This window comes from Hyperoodon ampullatus (genome assembly GCF_949752795.1).
Source record: "Hyperoodon ampullatus genome assembly, chromosome: 3".
NCBI classification, from domain to species: domain Eukaryota; kingdom Metazoa; phylum Chordata; class Mammalia; order Artiodactyla; family Ziphiidae; genus Hyperoodon; species Hyperoodon ampullatus.
Window position 1 is genome coordinate 153288775 of NC_136916.1, and position 21309 is coordinate 153310083.

General features: G+C 40.0%; 1 protein-coding gene across 5 annotated transcripts in view; it reads left to right on the top strand.

Moving 5' to 3' along the window:
• Nucleotides 1–21309, top strand: part of TTLL5 (tubulin tyrosine ligase like 5) — a gene marked incomplete at both ends in the record, with an annotated part of 288021 nt that overhangs the window by 212081 nt on the left and 54631 nt on the right. For all 5 annotated transcript variants that reach the window (XM_079699035.1, XM_079699039.1, XM_079699036.1 and 2 more), the window contains one exon: nt 11654–11871. In XM_079699035.1, coding sequence (XP_079555161.1) covers nt 11654–11871 — 218 coding nt within the window. The remainder of the gene's footprint in view (nt 1–11653; nt 11872–21309) is intronic.

Below are 21309 nucleotides of genomic sequence, written 5' to 3' on the forward strand. Positions count from 1 at the left end.
CCTGTATCAGAAATTCATATAACACTTAGTTTATAGCTTGTTTATGATTTTCTTAGAACCATTTGATTTAGCAGATTTTGCCAAGCCAAACTCTTTTCTCCTTACCTAATGAAAAGACATTGAAAATACGTGAAATAATACACGTAAAACTACATTCAGCTGTTCAGAAATAGGCACTGTGGACAGGCTTTGCAGTCAGATAATCCTGTTTAAACCTGAGCCCATAACCTGCGGCAGGTTATCTGAACTTCCTTGAACCTCGGTTTCTTTATCTCTAATATGGTGATGATAATGTATATCTGTGGGTTTTCATGAGGATTATATTCCTCAGGGTGTTACCATGTGCCAAGCACTGAACCTGGAGTGGTATTTGTGTTATCACAGCGAATCTTCACAGCTGCCCTCTTATTAGCCCCATTTTCCAGATATAAAAACAGAGCATCACTTATGTGACTTTCCCAGGCTCACAAAAGTAATAAATGGAAGAGCTGGTGCTTTTGAATCCAGGGGTGTCAGGCTCCAGCATTCTAGTTCTTGGCTATCATGCTCTATACTACCTCTCTGACAGTATTCAGGCATTCAATAACTAATAGTTATATGTATTATTACATACATTTTATTTTTATTTTTTATTATTATTATTTTTTTAATTTATGTATTTATTTTATTTATTTCGTTTTGGCTGCGTTGGGTCTTCCTTGCTGCATGCGTGCTTTCTCTAGTTGCGGTGAGCAGGGGCTACTCTTCGTTGCGGTGCGCGGGCTTCTCATTGCGGTGGCTTTTCTTGTTGCGGAGCATGGGCTCTAGGCACGCGGGCTTCAGTAGCTGTGGCTTGCAGGCTCTAGAGCACAGGCTCAGTAATTGTGGTGCACGGGCCTTGTTGCTCCTCAGCACGTGGGAACTTCCCGGACCAGGGCTTGAACCCTTGTCCCCTGCATTGGCAGGCGGATTCTTAACCACTGCGCCACCAGGGAAGCCCTACATACATTTTAAATTGCAATTCATGCGTTGGACAAGTACATCAACAAGTACATATTGACACCTATAAAACTGTATTTGAAAAGTTAATCTCAGGTATCTTAACTGGTCTCCTACTAGACAGATACACTGTTGCAAAAGAAAAGGTTTACTAAACCTTTATCCCAGTTACCTCAAATTCTTAAAGAGATGTCTTAATAAGGTCTTCCAGGGCTTAAAACTCTTAGAAATGCCCATACTCTGCACTCCCTTGTGCTTTTATTATTTAGGAGCAGTGTCAGGGACCACCGAGTCTTGCAGAATCCTGAAATATATTCTAGAAGTTTGGAGATTCAGAGCATGTGTGTGGGTTGTTATTGATAACATAGGAATTATCTCTTCAATAATCACTTCATCCTTTCAACCCCATTGTTGTCATTGGTCATACTGTTTTAATTTTGTTTCTATGATGGTGTTTTTGAGAATACTGTCAGGAAACACAACAGGTGTCTACCAATGTGAATACCACAGATTGACACTTTTGCATGATTAGTATTATGCTTGCTTTTTCAATACCATAGAGATCTGATTTTTTTTTTTTAATTTACTTTTGGCTGCATCGGGTCTTAGTTGCAGAGTGCGGGCTTCTCTGTAGTCGTGGCGCACAGGCCCTAGAGCACGTGGTCTCAGTAGTTGCGGCACGCGGGCCTAGTTGCACCGCGGCATGTGGGATCTTAGTTCCCCAACCAGGGATCAAAGCCTGCATCGGAAGGCAGATTCTTAACCACTGGACCACCAGGGAAGTCCCCAGAAATCTGATTCTTAATGCATTATTTCAATATAGACATCAGTTCATTATGCTGATTCCTTACTACTAGTAACAGAAGTCCCCTGGTTACCACCAGGGTGTTTTCTAAGCTATTGCTAGAGTAGTGTCTCTCTGGAATCTTGGAGGAAGGAAGGTGAAGGCAGTGAAATGGGTGTACAGTGAGTGCCTCTTGTATGCTAGATATAATTATATCCATTCCACTGATGAGGCAACTGATGCTCAGAAAGTTTAAGTGACTTACACAAGGTTGCCCAGCTGGCTCATTGCAGTTGTAATAGCTAAGCCAGGTCAGAGGCTTCCAAAGCCCTATTCCACTCTACCTCCCTCCCCCTTGAGTAAGTGACTCTTCATTTCCTTCTTGTTTTATACATTTATCATCAGTCAGATAAGACATTCCAATTTTATTGTTGCTGCTGCTATACACCCATACACACAAATATAAAAGAAAAGGTGAACACAATGAATCAAAATTCAGAACTCCACTTGTAGGTTTGTTAAGAGGCAACTCTTCACCTACCAGCGGCTTGGGATCGACCTTGTTTGTTGTATATCCTTAAAATGTGGTTTTGCTACAGCTGCCTGGTGGCCAGTTTCATTCCCTCCCCTCACTCTGTGACCTGTGGCTTTTTCCTGTTTGTCTGTGGGCATATGAGGGACTCACAGCAGTAACTTTGCGTGAGATGATGAAAGACCTCATCTTTAAATGTAAAGAACCCCACCCATCTGCAATGGATGCAGCCACAGGAAAAAACTTAACAGGTATATATGACAGCAAAGTCTGTGTAAGATGAACAATAGGTCAATATGTGATATTCTGAGCCAAATAAAACAAACTAAACATTTGAAGACAAAGACAAGTTAGGTGTTTATAAACTCTGAATTTAAAGTTGTAAAGAACTCAGAGGTTGGCTTTTCTAATTATTTCATTTACTCATCAGACAATGTAAGACACAAACATTATTAGGAGAACAAGGGCCTTACTAAAACTACTAGTAAGTAAAGGATAAAAGACACAATTGAAAATGAGGCTATGAGTTTTTGTTTTTTTTAACCAGTTGAACTCTCAATCTGGGGTCATTGCTGATCTTTTGAAGTTACTTTATTTATATATTATACACGCACAGACTCACACACGCATACACTTACACATTTTAACTTTCAAAATAAGTAACAAAGACTTGCTTACACACAAATTTTTTTCAACCTTTTCTTCCTGGAGTAAAGTGAGTGAAATCTCTGTCTTTTAAATGCGTCTGGTGAAAATTGGACACATTGCTAAGTTTGCTTTAGATTTGCTTTGGAAGGGGGATTTGATTTCAGTGGATTTGCTTTAAAAAGGGAGTCAGCATAGCATAAATGAGGAAGGCAGTGTAGTACAGTAGGGCTGTGAAATCAGACTCCTCCGACGACTTGGATCTCACTTCCTACTTGGTAGCTTTGCCATCGTGGACAAATTACGGAACCTTTTTGTGCTCTGGTTGCTTCTTCTGTGTATGGAGGTGATGATGGGACCCACCTCAAATGATTGGGAACATGCTATAACATGTAAAGCACTTAGAGCAGTGCTAACCGTGATAAAAGCTCAATAAAAATTCATTTCTCTTATTATTATGTATTACTTTTTTTCCATTGTGGTAAAAAACACGTAACATAAATTTACCCTCTTAACGATGTTTGTGAATTGTACAGTACTGTTAACTATATGCACATTGTTGTACAACAGATTACTAAACCTTTTACATCTTGCATGACTGAGTCTCTATGCATTGAACAGCTCCGTCTCCCCCTCCCCTCAGCCCCTGGTATCCACCACTCTACTTTGTGTTTCTATGAGTTTGATTGCTTTAGATACCTCATATCAGTGGAATCATGTTGTATTTGTTTTTTAGTGACTGGTTTATTTCACTTAGCATAGTATCCTGAAGTTTCATCCATTGTAAGTTATGGCAGGATTTCTTTCTTTTTTAAGGCTGAATGATGTTCTATCACATGTATATACATTTTCTTTATCCATTCATCAGCTGATGGGCATTTAGATTGCTTCCAATCTTAGCTATTGCACATAATGCTTCAGTGAACATGAGTATGCAGACATCTCTTCTGTTATGTATTAATTTTAACCTTAAATATACATAGCATTATAATTTCAACTTGGGGTTTTAGTTAAACCCCCTGTGCCAGAAGCAGAAATTGGTTTACATGATATTCAAGAAAGTGGTTTAGGAGAAGTTCAAGGCTCGTAAAATATTAATTAGCTACACTTTTTAAACTAATATTTACTTGTTTGGACAGCTGAAAATTATAGCAAATTAATTTCACAATTGCTAGAGAGAGATGTGAGGAGAAAGAATGATTAATAGTACCCTGGTAAAACGATTAAAAGAATATGTTTGTCCAAAGGCATAAATGTCTTATAAACATTAAAAAAAAGAGAAACAGCATTAGCATCAAATTATGAGCCAGCTTTTCATGGGACATGTAGTATTTCCTTATAATAATCAAGGAAAGGTAAGGGAATTATTCTCCCAAACATACTGACAGAAATGTATTTGGTACAGCCTTTACAGAGGGCAATTTGAGAATATGTATAAAAAAGACAAAGAAGAAGCAGCCTCCTGATCTAGCCCTTCTACTTCAAGGAAATTATTTTAAGGAAATGATCTGGCATATGTCAAAAGATATAAAAAATAACATGATGTTTATCACAACAGTATTCTTAAATAGCAAAGTAAACTGGTGACAGCCTTAGTGTGTGTGTGGTTTCAAAATGGAAGTATAAGATTTTAGGGGGCCTACTTTTTCCCACTTAAAAATGTTTTAGGAACTTATTTCCTTAACTGCAAATATAGATCTACTGTGTCAGTTTATAGTATTCTACTATTGGTGATTGGTTAAGTAAATTATGATAAACCATGATAGAAAATACACAGCCATTAAAAACAATCATCTAGACCTACCCTTATATATATGAAAAAATGCTCAAGATAGATACTTGAATGAAAAAAAAGTCTCCAAAACATCAGATATCATATACCATTTTTTTAAGTCCATGGAAATGCAGGTATATACAAAGAAAATAAGTGACTATACACAGAAAAAAAGTCTAAATGTTACCAGAGGTTATCTCTGAGAGTAGAATTCGAAATGACTTTTTTTTTTTTTTTTTGCGGTACGCGGGCCTCTCACTGTTGTGGCCTCTCCCATTGCAGAACACAGGCTCCGGACGCACAGGCTCAGCAGCCATGGCTCACGGGCCCAGCCGCTCCGCAGCATGTGGGATCTTCCTGGACTGGGGCGCGAACCCGTGTCCCCTGCATCGGCAGGCGGACTCTCAACCACTGCGCCACTAGGGAAGCCCTGAAATGACTTCTAAAACTGTTTTCCTTTTTCTAATGAACGTGTTTCAAAAAAACAAAAAAAACCCCTTGGTCTGCCAAATATTGCTGGGCATTGTGGGAAAAAGAAATAGAAAGCAAAGCAGAGTCTACAGTCATAGGAGTCTAAATTTGCCATCAGACTATGAGCCTCTACCAATGTATGACTATTAATCGGTTCTGTTGTTAGAATGGGGGGTGGGCCTGTAGTGAGGGAGTGTCATCCATGTGATGTCTTAGGGCTAGTTTCACTGGGTTTTCTGATCATGGGCTGCAGCCCTGGCCTTAGCCAGCTGCCTCGTAGTTGGACTTCTTTGGTTGTAACACACACCTGGCCCAAGATCTGTTCAAGTGTCTCAATGCTATTGAAAACCCAACTCAGAGACACTGCTGGTATCTTTGGTTTGCGTACATGCAGGAGTCTGAGGCATGTAAGTATATTTGAATATCTGTTTTTAATGGCCTGCATTGTTTCTCAGATGTTAGAAGGTACAGTTGATTTAGGGGCTGCCTGAAGCACAGTGTTTTCAGTTGGTTGGTGAATAATAGTTTCTTCTAAATTGTTCTGTCCAGGTACGCACCTGTATTCACATCCTTTAGAACAGGTGATTTGCACTAGTAAGAGCCTTCTTTCCTAGTTGCTATAGGAGAAGTAGCTTCTTAATTTGTTTTAGAAGTGGAAGGGAATGCCAGAGGACTTCCAATCTCTTTGGCATCTCAAAGTCCTGTCTCAGGTGCTTGTGTCATCAGTCTCTCTCTGTATCAACGGGAGCATCTTCAGGGTTTCTGCCCCATCCCTGTCGAGGTCCTAGAATTGCCCAGGGCCTTGTTGCAGTACCGGAAGTTGTTTTCTTTCTCTTGCTCGGCTTTCAATCTTGTTCCAGCTGACAAACATTGTAAATGGAAGACAGCCAAGAACTGCATGCAGGGTGGGACAAAGGCCTTTTGGAAGCTTGCTTTTGCCAAAATAGAAACAGCTACCCTCACCCTCACCCTGGCCCCGAGCTTTTTACAGCATCGTATGGTTGCACAAAAGATGAAATGTGTTCTTTGCATTGAACAGCTCTCGGCCTGGTGGTAGTAGGATGAGTGCTTAGCATCTTACCTGCTCAGGAAGATATACCATCCCAGAACTTGAGCTGCCAGAACTAGAAGTGGCTTTGTATGCTATGTAATGGGAACTTTATCCAAGTTACAATAAAAATCTCATATGGGGAGAATAATGCCCCAAATGTGTGCTCTTCTGATATCAGAGTAAAAGGGGTACAAAGAGACATTAGCCCCGCTCAAAGAGAGATTAACATTTACCTGCTTCATCCCCCTTAATTTTCAAAAAAATGAATTAGAGAGTTATTGATATTTCACTGCAGGGAGGCATCCAGCTCTACTCGATCACCAAGAAGCCTGAGTAAAGGCTAAAAGGGGTGTTTCTCTGGGAGGAATTAAACACACACACACACACACACACACACACCACACACCCAGAATTTAATCTCCGAACAGTGTTATCTTTCTAGTAAGAGAGCTCAGATCTTGCTTCCCTGTGACCTTCCAAGTTTCAGTCTGTGTTCTGTCTATCAGAAATTCCTCCTTCCCACCCACGAGTACCCTTCTGTTGTGGGAGAGGGAGGGCCTTTCCAGTCTTTTGTCTGTGGCCAAGCCAACGCTCAAACTGTGGTTTTCTCTGAGTCTCCTTGCTGAAGCATTGCTGTTTCCCACACCCAATAAAGAAGCAAAGAGCTTGTATTTGTTGACCAGGTCTTATACAGCTGGTGCTTATACAGCTCTCACATTCCCAGGACATTGACTGATGTCGGTGCAGCCCCCATCCCTGGGTTAACCCACAAGTGCAGAGTGCTAACACTGTATGCCCAAACCTCACCTTTTTTAGAAATTATATGGAGAGAACTTTACATAATTCTTCTGCTTATTTTTGAATGAATATCAGGACAAAACAGTTCATACAGTCTGTCATTGGTAGAGTTGTAGGATTAGGGCCAATACAGGCTACGGGGTGTACCTGGGGAGGCTGATTTCTGCCAGTAGTCTAAAAACATCTATTTATATGTCTGCCTTTAACATTAACCTGAGTACTTTCCTGGTTTGCTTCTTAATCAGATTTGATTACTTTAATCTCATTCCACTTAGTCTTGGCTTTGGTGAAACACCTGGGGACTTGTCTACATTACTGACTTTTGGGAATTTTGGATGGCATAGAATTGTAATAATTTCATTACCCATTCAGTATATGAGCATATGATCACCAAACAAGAAATGAGAACCTGGAAGCTTTTTACTGTATTTGGAAAAAGTATCTGCTTTTTTGAGATGCAGCACATGTTACATTGAGGCTGAAACAAGCTTGACTGTTTTGTAGATTGAGAATTAGATCTCAGCTCAGTTAGGGTTCCACTTGGCTGCATGTAATAGGGCACCCCCCACACCCATGGCTTAAACAAGTTAGAGGTTTATTTTCTTTCCCCAGTATAATCAGAAATCTAGAGCTAGGTGCTCCTAAAGTCCATGGTGCTATCAGGAACCCGTGCTCCTCCTGTCTTTCTCCTCTGCGGTCCATAACAAGTAACTTCCACCCTATGCCTGTCCACCTCTAGGTAGATATCCAGGTAGATATCCATGTTCTGGGTGGGGAGAAGAAGAGCAGTTAAGGGCAAAAATTGTGCACCAGCCAACCCAGTCTGCCCCCTTTAAAGAGCTTTCCCAGAACCTGTACCCGGAAACTTCTGTTTACAACTCAGAACTAGGTCACATGGTTATCTCAAGGTACAGGAGAGATTGGGAAATGTAATTTTTTAGTTGGGCACACATTATTAGCCAAACAAAATCAGGGCAGTTTTATTGGGAAGAAAGGAAGAATTATTAGTACCCAAGCAAGTGAGTCTCCTAAGCAATAAATTCTTCTAATTTATTTTATTTTGTGTTTTGAGATAAAGACTGATCCTATTACTTATGGAACATTGGTGTCTAAGGTCCTGCCACAAAATTTGCATCTAGGAAGGTGAAGTTATTTTTGTTTGGGATCTATAGAAGGGTTTACTTACATTTTGTGGCTGAGTGTAAGTTGAAACACATACCACACTAGGCACTATTCAAACTCCAGAGAATGGTCCTATTACAAGATTACATCTCTATGTAAACACAAACTTGCCTATTTTCTTGTATAGGAATTTAACTGTTACTTAAAAAAAAATCAATAGTTTGTATAATGTGAGGGGTTTTTTTTCCATTCACGTTGTAAATGCTTATTAAGCATCTTTTATGCACAAGGCATTCTACTAGGCACTGTTAGTGAGACAAAAATTAATCAGATCTAAATCCAGGCATTTCCAGTATGAATTGTCCAGAAGCAGAAAAAAGTACATATATAAGTGCCTATGATACAAGGTAGAATGTGCTAAATGTGATAAGACACATACAAATACATTTTTATAAGCATTTAGAAGAGGGAAAGATCATTTCTGCCAAAGAGAATTGAGTAAATATGATCTGGGGAACCTACACATATGTTTTCATTTTAAGAGTTTGTTTTTGCAGCTAGTGAGCATCATTATAAGACTAGAAAACTATGCTGAAAGACGTAGAACCAACTAATTCACAAGTCATTACAGATAAGCAGACTTACATATCAGCCTGTCCTTTGATTCCTCAGTAAAGGCAGTAGTTTGGGAAGGAAGGGAGCATTTCAGTTTCTACTGTGTGCCTGGCACTTTGATTTATTTCAAGAAACCTTTACTGAGTGCCTGGGCTACATTTACTTATGTGATCTTCATTTAATCCCCAACAATCCAGCCAAGTGATTATAATTGTTTTATGAGGAAGCTAAAGCTCAGAGAGGTTAAGTAACTTGAAAAGGTCACCCAGTTTATAAGTGACAGAACCTACATTTGAGCCCAAGCACATCTGATTGCAGAGTCATGCTCCTTTCCACTTACCTGAGTGTCTACTTTTCACTGATGACCTAATCTGGTTTTGTAGCCATAGTAAGTGTTGAACAGTCACTTCCTTCTTCAACCCAGTCTAATGGCAAGTCCTAGAACCAGCTGCTTGAAACTTGGGCTTCATTTGGATACTTTGATTTGTACTCAGAAAGTTAATCTGTTACCTGCTCAAATCTTATTAGAACTTGACTTCCTTTTGACTTTTCAATAATTTATTTTTGTAATAAATAACTACATATAGATGGTACAAAATTCAAAAAGGTACAAATGATATACAGTAAAAAATTAGTTTCCCTCTCCCCCTGACCCCTAGCTAACAGTTCTTTTCCATGGAGGATGCCAGTTTTTTTTAAGAGCCTTTCAAAATTGTTCTGTGCAGATACCAACATTGTATATATGTTTGTGTGTGTGTATTGGTATATAAATGTATGTTTGTATGTATCCTTTTTTCTTTTTTACTCAAGTAGAAGCTTACTATACTCACTGTTCTGATCTTGCTCTTTTTATTCATCTTTTTATTTGTATTTAGATGTCCCAGGAAGATTTTTTAACAAAAGAAAAACTCAATGAATTTGAAATACGGTTAAGTTGTCACCAGGGCAACATGTATTGAATACATGTTCTTACTGATGGCAGTTCTGTCATAGCGTGAAAAATCTAACTCAATAAAGAATGTTTTTATTTCCAAGAGCATTTCACTAACAGTGGTTTTCCTCCTCTACTACTCATCCAGTGAACGTGTTTATGGATGGTTGACATAGGACTCTTCAGCCCCCATTCTGAGTTCTGGTCTCCTCCCCACCCTGAATGCGGCATCTTTCAAGCACTCTTCAGTCTAAGCTCACTTATTGGGAGGCAGTGGTGAAAATAGAAGCCTAGCTTAGCCCTCTCCTGCCTCCCTCCTTCTTCCCAGTTGAATTTCTCCCACAGATTTTGAGGCCCTCAGATATGGAAACAGTGCTTGAAAGGAGTGGGTTTGTTTTTGAGCCAGTCCCCACAAGCTTGCCTCTGCTGCACCCCTTGGTTTCTGCAGATCACCCAACCCCTTGCCTCCCCCACTCCCATGTACACCCCCGTGTACACACTCTGCAGCCCCGGGCTCCTGGCTTTGCCCCTGGGCTCAGGTCTTCCTCAGCTCCCCTTCTGTGGTCAGAGATAGAGGCAAGCGAACAGCTCTTCAGTTCCCTCTCGGGTGGTTTCCAGAGACGGGGAACATCTCAGTCCAGTTGGTCTGTGTGAAAAAGCCCTGATCCTCCACCTCTGAAATCACTTTGCTCTTTGTCAAGCCTCTCAGCCAAACACATTCCCTCCACACAAGACCCCCTGATCCCCCCCTCATATCTTCCCAGCCCGGAACCCTTGGACACATTTTCCTGAAATGGGACATTCCAAGGCATGAGTATAGAAGGGTTGGTTAACATTTATTTACTAAAGCTACCCAGTTCATCTTTTATATCTTAAAAAATAAGTTTACCTGGTGAAGTTTACCTAAAAGGTGAATGTAAGAGCATCTGAACTTATTCCTTTAGGCCTTGCCATGAGGAAATGACATTTCTCCCATGCCTCTTAAAATATCGTGCCTACAAATAGATATCAATTGCCAGAAATCCTTTTAATAAAAAGTCCTATGTACTTTGTCAATTATATTATTTTCCTCCTAATATTATTTTACATTTAAAGCTTTTATGAAGCATTCATATTGAAAGCAGTGTTAACACAATTGAAGAATCAGTAACAATATTTGGGACACAAAAAAACTATTTCTAATGGGGTGAATAAGTTGTAAGAGTTTTTTTAAGCCTCTCCCGGAGGAAGTGTACAATTAAATACATCCTTACTGCAGGTACATGTTGGTGTTTGTGACATCTAGATGGTTTTTAGGTCATCATTTAATAGCTGTAGGCTTACCCTCTGAGCGAAAATACCCTTGTTTTGCTCTTTGTATTTGTATATAGTAACTACTATTCATGTAGTAATTTTACTTTGAAAGTGTTTTCAAGTGTAGTTTTATGTTAATCTTCAGGTCATCAAGGTGTTACTACGCCACACTGGCTCCTTCCCTTTCCTCCAAGGTGCGAACTTTCTAGAGGAGTTCAGAGTTCCGTGAGTGGGTTGGAATGGAGTCAGGCTTCAAGTCACTTTTGTTCTGTGCTGTATTTCTAGTACTCGATACCCAGCAAGAGGCATTCATTAAATACTTGTTGACTTTAACAATGAAGGGATACTAAGACTGAGAGAGACCAAATGCTTCTCTAATTCACGCATATGGACAATACATAGTACCCAGCCGCCCTGAGTCCTACTCCAGTGTACTTTCAGCAAGATAATCTCAACTCTCTGCTAAAAGAGATTTTCCTTCCCTGAACCTAAACCTGCATTGGCTTTATTGGAGGAGAAGTTTTTCCTTAAAAATTACTTAATTTTAATGGTTTCCCATTTCCTTTTGTCCCACCTCAGGACTGCAAACCAGTTACTGACTTCAGCAAACTAATTTGTGAAGGGCATCTCCATCTTTCATTTTTTTCTTTTTCTCGTAGGTGATCTTTGGCAGCCAGACACTACCTAACTCCAATTTATGGACAATAAATAACGGTGCAGCTTGCAGAATTTCAAGCGCCACAGCTAGTGGCCAGAAGCCAACCACTCTGCCACAAAAAGTGGTGCCAGCTCCAAGTGCTTCCTCCTCCCTGGTCCCCAAACCCCCGTCCAATCACAAACAAGTCCTCAGAAAGGCAGCATCCCAGAGGGCTTCCAAGTAAGTTTTCAGTAATCTTCTGTTCAGTTTCTTCTGAGTTGTATCAATTCTATGCTAATGGTACTCTGTTTCTGGAGGCTCAAGACAGTTTGTGCTGAAATGTTGAAAAGAACACCTGATGGGGAATAAAGACTAACTGGTTCTCAGCCCTGGCTACAAATTAGAATCACCTGGGGAGCTATTGCAACATGGCCAATGTCAAGGCTGTACCCTGTGGGAGGGGCAGACACTGCTCTTTTATGTTCCCCAGTGGTTGTGATGAGTGCTGCCACTGGCAGGGTTCAGGGTCATTGCTAACTAACTCTTCTGGCCTCTAGCAGGAGCCTCAGTCAGACAGTGCACTGGGTAACAGTGCTGAGCTGTGGGCTTGGAGGGAGGAAATGAAAACTTCCTCCCGGATGTGTTCTTCTTTTGGTCATTCTACAGAGTTAGATCTTTTCATATATATTTCAGATAAAATGCAATACTCTTCCCTCACCCCCACCCTTGTTTGTTCATTTTTAGGCATTTGAAAGGGAAGACATAGGATTGGGATTTCATTAGAGGGATTAATTTCATTGACATTAGTCATCAGGCTCTGTGTAGCAACAATGTTTCTAATACCTTTTGTCATCTATCTATTTTACCTCAAAAAAGACATTTCCGTACCTGAATCACGTTTTTTTTTGTGTTTTTTTGGGGGGGTTTTTTGGTTTTTTATTTTGCGGTATGCGGGTCTCTCACTGTTGTGGCCTCTCCTGTTGTTGAGCACAGGCTCCGGACGTGCAGGCCCAGCGGCCATGGCTCATGGGCCCAGCCGCTCCGCGGCATGTGGGATCCTCCCGGACCGGGGCACAAACCCGTGTTCCCCGCATCGGCAGGCGGACTCTCAACCACTGCGCCACCAGGGAAGCCCCTGAATCACGTTTTTTAGGTCACATCCTTCACTGTACCTCCAGCCATCTTCCCTAGTAAACCAGAAATGGACTGGTAAAAGGAGTGTTGGTTCTAACAGCCCCTCTCCATTTAAAATTGGAGAACTTATCAAAGATGTCTGGAAGAGGCAGGCATTCCCTGATGGATAAATGCCTAGAGGAGGTCTGTGTATTTCTCTTGTTCTCATTGAGGCTCCCCATTCATTTGTCTTTCACAAAATCAATTTTAGTTGTAAAAAGGAATCCTAGGGCATAGAAAAAGCAGTTAGTGTTTTTCCCCCCTTGGATAATGAATCAAATTCTGGATTTGGATTGAAAACAATCCCTCGTGGTTGTTTTAATTGTATTGCTGCCATTATTCATTTATCCAACAAACACTTATTCAGTGCCTACCAAGTGCCAAGCACTGTTCTAAGAATAACAGGCATCATAATGACTTTATAGAACTATCTGGAGCAGTAGGAGAGGGCAGTGGGAAGGCTGCAGTTCGTGGTTGAGAGCCAATAGCACGATCAGAAGGATGTATGGTCCCTCACCCTAGAAAGAATAGCCTTGAATCCTTAAGGGTGCAGCCTCTGGAGCCAGCCTGCCTGTGTCCCATCCCACCCCCCCCCCTACACACACACACACAGAGACACACACACACACTTTATTAACGTGAGATCTTCGACAAGTTACAAATTACTTAAACTCTTGACTTCAGTTTCCTTATTTGTGAAGTGGGGATAACAAAGTGTATTTGCTTCATAGGACAGTTGATCAATATTAGCAGACTTAATATCTGTAAAGTACATAGCACAAGACCTAGCACACTGAAGAACTCAGTAAGCCTTAGTAACCATTATAAGCATTCCAAAACCACGCTTTCATTCCCAGGTTTGAGAAGCCCCCAGTTAGGTGGGAATATCAGTGAGTTGGATAGGAATGTTGAATTTGCCAGTGTGCTCCTCGTTTGTGGCTTTTCCAATTATTGCTGAGACGGCCCGTGGTGCCCCTGTGGCTAGTCTGCTGGTGGAGAGGGGAGCTCCGTCAGCAGGCAGCAGGGCTGGACATCCGAGGACCCCACTCACTGCCCTGAACTCACTGCTGGCAGAAGAGCACTTCAGGCTTCTGAGATGGAATTGCAGCTCTATGGACAAACTTTGCTTTGCTGCATTTTTGTGGTTTCTTCTCTCTGACGGGCAGGAGTGTGGGAAAACCGGAAGCAGCTCAGCACCAAAAAAGCACAGAAGAGGGGGGGAAAGCAAGATTTCTTCAGAATTTAAGAAATATAATCCAAGTATCAAAAGGCATGCTATGAGGCGTTGTTCCAGAAAATAGTTTCCAATTTGCCTTTAAAACTCTAGCACAAGTCTCTGAAGCTAAATAAGTTAGCACTAATGGAGACCTGAACATCCTTTCCCTTATATGTAAACTGTAGTGCCGTGAGGCCCCTGCTGTTTCCAATATGCTTCCGACTCTTAGGAAAAAGCATAGCATTGTTCTTCTCTGAACTGACTCCATGAAAAGTTCCCCCTAGGAAGTATCCAGATAAAGTTTTTTAAAATAATCTTTTTATTTAAGAATTATTTTAGATTTACAGAAAAGCTGTCAAGATAGTACACAAAAAGATAAATAAACCGAGTTTTCCCCACGGTTAACATCCTATACTGCCATGGTACATTTGAAGACTGTGCCATACTAAGAAACTGTCATCGCTACATTACTATGAACTAAACTCCATACTTTATTTGGATTGATGAAGTTATTTTTAATCTAGAGAAACCTTTCATGGCTCCCGAAATCAGGATCCTGAGCATCAGTCGATACACTATTCTTATTGTTCTGAAGTAATTCTTGTTCCTAGTAGCAAGCATAGTATACTAGTTACTTAACATCTGTGTGACTCAGTTTCCTATTTAAAATAGGGATAATAATAGTACCTGCCTCATGGGATTTTTAAGAGAAATAAATGAATTAATGAATGTCAAGCACAAATACAGTGCCTGGTACATAATAAATGCTAAATAAGTGTTAGGTATTATGGTTAATACTAAGTTGGCACGTCAAGAAATTTTCACGTAATTTTTTACTTTCTTCCTACAAGATGTGTTGCTTCATTTGCTTGGAGCTTATTGCGGCCTTTATTCGGGCTCAGTTCAGATTAATCAGGAACCCTCAGTTATGACTGGAGGGAGATACAGAGTCACACTCAGGAATGCCATAGTTGTCCCAAGAGACACAGCTAATGAGAAGTTGTAATGAGCTTTTGACCGTGCCAAGCCCTGTGTTTTTGGGTTGAACTTCAGGCTTCTCCTAGCACAGCAGTTGGCACTGGACAAATATAGAAACAATTTCCAAGAGCATCAAAGTTTCCACATCCTAGAGGGTTGAATCTAGAGAACAATGGAACATAAAAGATGGAATGTCGTTTGGATTTTGGTGCAAAGGGAATTGAGAATCAGAACAATGGGGTCCTGTTTCTTTATGATAGTAGTCAAGTCACTTTTCCTCTAAGGTTTCAGCTTCCCATCTGTAAAACAAAACCCACTGTCCCCACTGAATAATTAACCAAAATAACCTGTTTTCAGTCTATTCTGTTGAAAGCTTTTTTATGAACACGTTTGTTTTTTAATTTTGATGTTTTACAGCCATTTTCCTCATCCTTTCTTGGCCCAACAGTTCTTTGTTATAGTTCTCAAATTCATATATTTATATTTCCTTTAGCTAAATCTCACTTGTCAATTCTGTGAAGAGAGTGATTTAGAAATTGTTTTTACCTTTTCCATGGTGCCAATACCCTTTTTTGATTTTCCTCTTTAATGTTTGTAACACTTCATAATTTAGTACCAACTTCAGATCCTCCTTTCAAAACTATTTGTGGTATTTCTTCCAAGCAGTCAGCTGAACTAGGAAGGATGACAGCCTGTGAACAACTGCATGCATATGAGCTGTTCCTTCCTTGTAAAAGACCTTTGTTTTTTTCAGAGCCAGCATCACACTCTCCAGGAAATATGGAGAAAGAAACCTGAGATGATTAAAGTTTGCCAGGGAGGTGGGCAAAACTCATAGACTAGAGATGAATCTGGAAGGACAGGGTCAAAGCTGTTTACCTTGGGACTTCTCTGAAGAAAGAAAACTGTATGAGAAACACCAGACTTAACACATTTTTGACCGGAGACGTATTACGGCCACAGGCATTAGTTTCTGCAAAAATCCCCCAGTCAATAATGTATTAACTAAAGGACTTTTCTTTAAATAGCTAGGGGTACCTTTCCTTGCCAGGTTTTAGGATATCCTGCCTCAGGGTGACCTCAGTAGAAATTGAAGTCAACTGCCGTTCTGTGTCAGCACCCAGGACAGTGGTGTTTGCTAAAGGCTGCTAGGGAGTAGGAAGGAGGAAAGCAATCGAGAGCCCGGGAGCATGTTAAACCAAATACCAATTAATGTGACTGGAACATTTGGTGATGTCAGCAATATGATGGAGGTGCTCAGAGGTTAATGTCAGAAAAATATAAAAATAAGGATCAGGAAAAAAATATGCTCTATCTTTTTAACATATGAGTCATTAACAGGAGGCAAAGTGATCAGGAGTTACAATGGTCCAAAAGTAGGGTCTTGATGTGAGCACTGAAGATGTCATATTATAGGTTAACCATCTTCTCTCAGCCTTTCAGCCCTTTATTATATGTAGTTTCAAGAAATATAATCGAATCTGTAGCATATCCATCCTTAAATATAAGATTTCTAAATTGTGCATTTCCCAAATATATAATCATAGACTTTCAGTGCTGTAAGATAAAGGCCTGGATGAAGGCACAATGTCGGGCTTTGGGTGTAGCAAGGTATACAGATGGTCAGTGGCAGAACCAAAGCCAGAATTCATATCACCCACTGTGCTAAGCCCATACTCTTCTCAGTAGACCGCTGATTTCAGACCCCTCCCCCACCCCCCACCAGTCCATTCACATCCATTCTATATAGCAAGTGGCAGATTAATCATCCTAAAATACTGCCTTTGGGAAATTGCAGTGTCAGCACTTAGGAACTCCCTTCCCTTCCTTTCCACGCCAGTTTTACCACTTAAGTGGCCAATGAAATACTCAAGAGGAGGAAGAATTAGTGTCACCCTCATACTGCGGTGTTGGGGAAATGTCTGTTAGATGTAGCACAAGAAGGATTGGATGGAACAACAACATCGAGGGCTTTATATACTACCTGTCTATGGGAGTGCAGTGTAGGAAAATAGTGGGAGCCCTGGAATACACCAGACAATGCCCTCTCACTCTAAGGGGTAGGCCTGGGGCTAGAAAGAGCTAAGGGCCAGTTGAGGAGTCACCACTTAGCCTCCCTTTCCTCTACCAGCCCTCAGCGTTTGGACCTCAGTGGTGGCATTAGGAGATCTTAGGAATTGGTTTGGGCATGACGACGATGACATCAGTCAGAGAACTAGGTACTAGTAATCACTTCTAACCAAAAGTTGTCATTGGGATATGTATGGTCCGGTGGGGAGAGAAATACGTGAGAGTCATAGAATGATGGATCTTCCTTTGGTGATTCCTTCTCATTCCTGCTTGCTGGGATGTTAAAATGGTAATATAAATGTTGGGTATTTCCCATTTCTCACTTCCCTTCTTTCTTATCTGATTATGAAAATCCCTTTTTTAAAGGTTTGGACAGAAACTTAAAATAGCCTTTGATAGAATTCCTATCAGTTTCTCTGTAATCCTGTGTCCTTATTAGCAAACTTAGACTTTCTTCTCCGAGGATGAGCAAATATTTTAAAATCTTGGGGCCTGGGAGTAGATAGTATAGCTTAAAAGAAAGCTCCGTGGAGAAGATTCAGAGGAGCTGCCAACCTCCAAAATAAGTTTAATCAAGAAAGAAAGCAACATTTTAGAAAATCCCTAATGTGCATTGGCGTGTAGAGCTAGAAAAATCTATCTAAGAGAGAGCAAGCAGTCTGGGGTCAGGAACGATTAAATGGAAATGAGAACACCTGAGTGAAAAATTGGGTTGAACACAGTGAATCAAGATTGGGCCCTGCAGAAAGTTGAATTAATGAAATTCAGGACAGATTTTTAAAATTCTGCCAAAATTCTGAGGAAAAAGTATACAAAGGTAAAAATGATGAGAGAAAAGACAGTTTCAACCTAAAATAGTGAATTCCAGAATGAGAATAGAATAGTCATTATTAGAGGCAAAACAGACCTAACATAAGGACATAAAAGGTTTTGAACAATATAATTAATGAGATTAAATTAACAGACATGCAGTTTTATGCCCTGCAGAGCTCCCAGGGAGTATTTTTCAAAACGAAACTATTTCAGTGTAAACCCTAAAAAAATGGAAATTATACAGTCTTCATTCTCTGACCACTTTACAATAAAATGAGATATTAAAAATCTAGACAAATGTCCAAATAATTTTAGAATGTTAAAACATTCTTTTAAGTAACTTGGATCAAAATTATTTTGGAAACTACCTTGAAAATAAGAACTGTACATATCAGAACAAGACAAGAAAGCCCACTCTAGCCACTTTTATTCAGCAGTTAGGCAAGAAAAAGAAATAAAAGGCATCAGTGTGGAAAGTAAGAAGTAAAACTGTCTATTTGCAGAATGCCACTATTTGTAGATGACATGATATTGCATACAGGTTGCATACAACCCTAAAGACCCCACCAAAAGACTGTTAGAACTCATACATGAATTCAGTAAAATTTCAGGATACAAAATTAATATACAGGGCTTCCCTGGTGGTGCAGTGGTTGAGAGTCTGCCTGCTAATGCAGGGGACACGGGTTTGAGCCCTGGTCTGGGAAGATCCCGCACGCCGTGGAGCGGCTGGGCCCGTGAGCCACAACTACTGAGCCTGCGTGTCTGGAGCCTGTGCTTCGCAACGGGAGAGGCCACGATAGTGAGAGGCCCACGCACCGCGATGAAGAGTGGCCCCCGCTTGCCACAACTAGAGAGATCCCTCGCACAGAAACGAAGACCCAACACAGCAAAATAAATAAATTAATTAATAAACTCCTACCCCCAACGTCTTCTTAAAAACAAAAAAAATTAAGATACAGAAATCAGTTGAATTTCTCTACACTAACAATAAACTATAAGAAAGAGAAATTAAGAAAAGAGTGCCTTTTACAATTACATCAGAAAGAATAAAATACCTAGGAATAAATATAACCAAGGAGGTGAGAAGATCTGTTCACTGAACGCTATAAGGCACTGATTAAAGAAATTGAAGACAAAAATAAATGGAAAGATATTCCATGCTTATGGATTGGAAGAATTAATATTGTTAAAATGTCCAGACTTCCCAAAGCAATCTACAGATTCAGTGTAATCCCTATCACAATTCCAATGGCATTTTTCGCAGAAATAGAACCAAAATCCTAAAATTTTTATGGAACCACAGAAGACCCAAATAGCCCAAGCAATCTTGAGAAAGGAAAACAAAGCTGGAGGCATCATGCTCCCTGATTTGAAATGATATTACAAAGCTACAGTGATCAAAACAGTACTGGCATAAAAACAGACACATAGATCAATGGAACAGAATAGAGATCCCAGAAATAAATCCAGACATGTATGGTCAATTAATTTACGACAAAGAAGCCAAGAATACACAAGGGGGAAAGGACAGTCTCTTCGATAAATGGTGTTGGAAAAATTGAATAGCCACATGCAAAAGAATGAAACTGGACTACTATCTTAAAATATACACAAAAATTAACTCAAAATGAATTAAAGACTTGAATGTAAGAATGGAAACCATAAAACTCCTAAAAGAAAACATAGGCAGTAATCTCCTTGACTTGGTCTTGGTGATGAGTTTTTGGATTTGACAACAAAAGCAAAAATAAATAAGTGGAACTACATCAAATCTAAAAGTTCCTACACAGCAAAGGAAATCAACAAAATGAAAAGGCAACCTACTGAATGGGAGAAAATACTTGTAAATCATGCATCTGATAAGGGGTTAATATCCAGTTATATAAAGAACTCATAAACTCAATAGCAAAAAACAATCCAATTAAAAAATGGGCAGAGGAACTGAATAGACATTTTTCCAAAGAAGACATACAGATGGCCAACAGGCACAGGAAAAGGTGTTCAACATCACTAATCATCAGGGAAAGGCAAATCAAAACCACGGGAGATACTACCTCATACCTGTTAGAATGATTGTCATCAAAAAGATAAGAGATAGCAAGTGTCGGCAAGAATGTGAAGAAAAGGAACCCTTCTGCACTGTTGGTGGGAATGTAAGTTGGTACAGCCACTATGGGAAACAGTATGGAGGTTCCTCAAAAAATTAAAAATAGAACTACCACATGATCCAGCAACCCCGCTCCTGGTATATAGCCAAAGGAAATGAAAACCGGATGTTGAAAAGATATCTGCACTTCCCGTGTTCATTGCAGCATTATTCACAATAGCTAAGATATGGAAACAACCAAAGTGTCCATCAGTGGATGAATAGATAAAGAAGATGTGTCATATATATATATATATATATATATATATATATATATATATATATATATATATATATATATATATATATAATGGAATATTATTCAACCATGAGAAAGAAGTAAATCCTGCCATTTGTAACAACATAGGTGGATCTTGAGGGCATTATGCTAAGTGAAGCTGGACAGAGAAAGGCAAATACTGCATGGTATCTTTTATGTGTGGAATAAAAAAAAAAAGTCAAACTCATAGAAACAGAAAAGTTGTTGCCAGGGGCTGGGGTAGGGAGAAATAGGGGGAGGTTGGTAAAAGGGTACAAACTTCCAGCTATAAGTGAATAAAAATAAAGTCTGAGGATCTAATGTAAAATATGGTGACTATAGTTGATAACACTGTATTGTATAATTGAAATTTGCTGGGCTTCCTTGGTGGCGCAATGGTTGAGAGTCTGCCTGCCGATGCAGGGGACACGGGTTCATGTCCCAGTCTGGGAAGATCCCACATGCTGTGGAGCGGCTGGGCCCGTGAGCCATGGCCACTGAGCCTGCGCGTCCAGAGCCTGTGCTCCGCAACGGGAGAGGCCACAACAGTGAGGGACCCGCGTACTGCAAAAAAAAAAAAAAAAAAAAAAATTTGCTAAGAGAGTAGAACTTAGATGTTCTCACCAAGGAGAAGGAGAAGGAGAAGAAGAAAGAAAAAGGTAAGTATGTGAGGTAATAGATGTGAGGTAAATAACTAGATAGGGGAATCCTTCCACAATTCATATGTATGTCAAATCACCACGATGTACTTTGAATATCTTGTAATTTTATGTCAAGTCAATAAAGCTGAAATAATTTTTTAAAATGAAAAAAAGAATTATCAAAACTTATACTTGAAATTTAGGCAAAGATACACTCAAAGGTAAATTCATAATTATTTTCAGTGTTAAATATGCAAAGATTGTAGAGAAATTAACCAAGATACAAATGGCAAATTAGCTTCAACCAATATAGTGGTTTCAGCTGATTACAGCAGTGTCACGTTAAAAGGAATTATGAGGACTTTGTGAGCTCAACAAG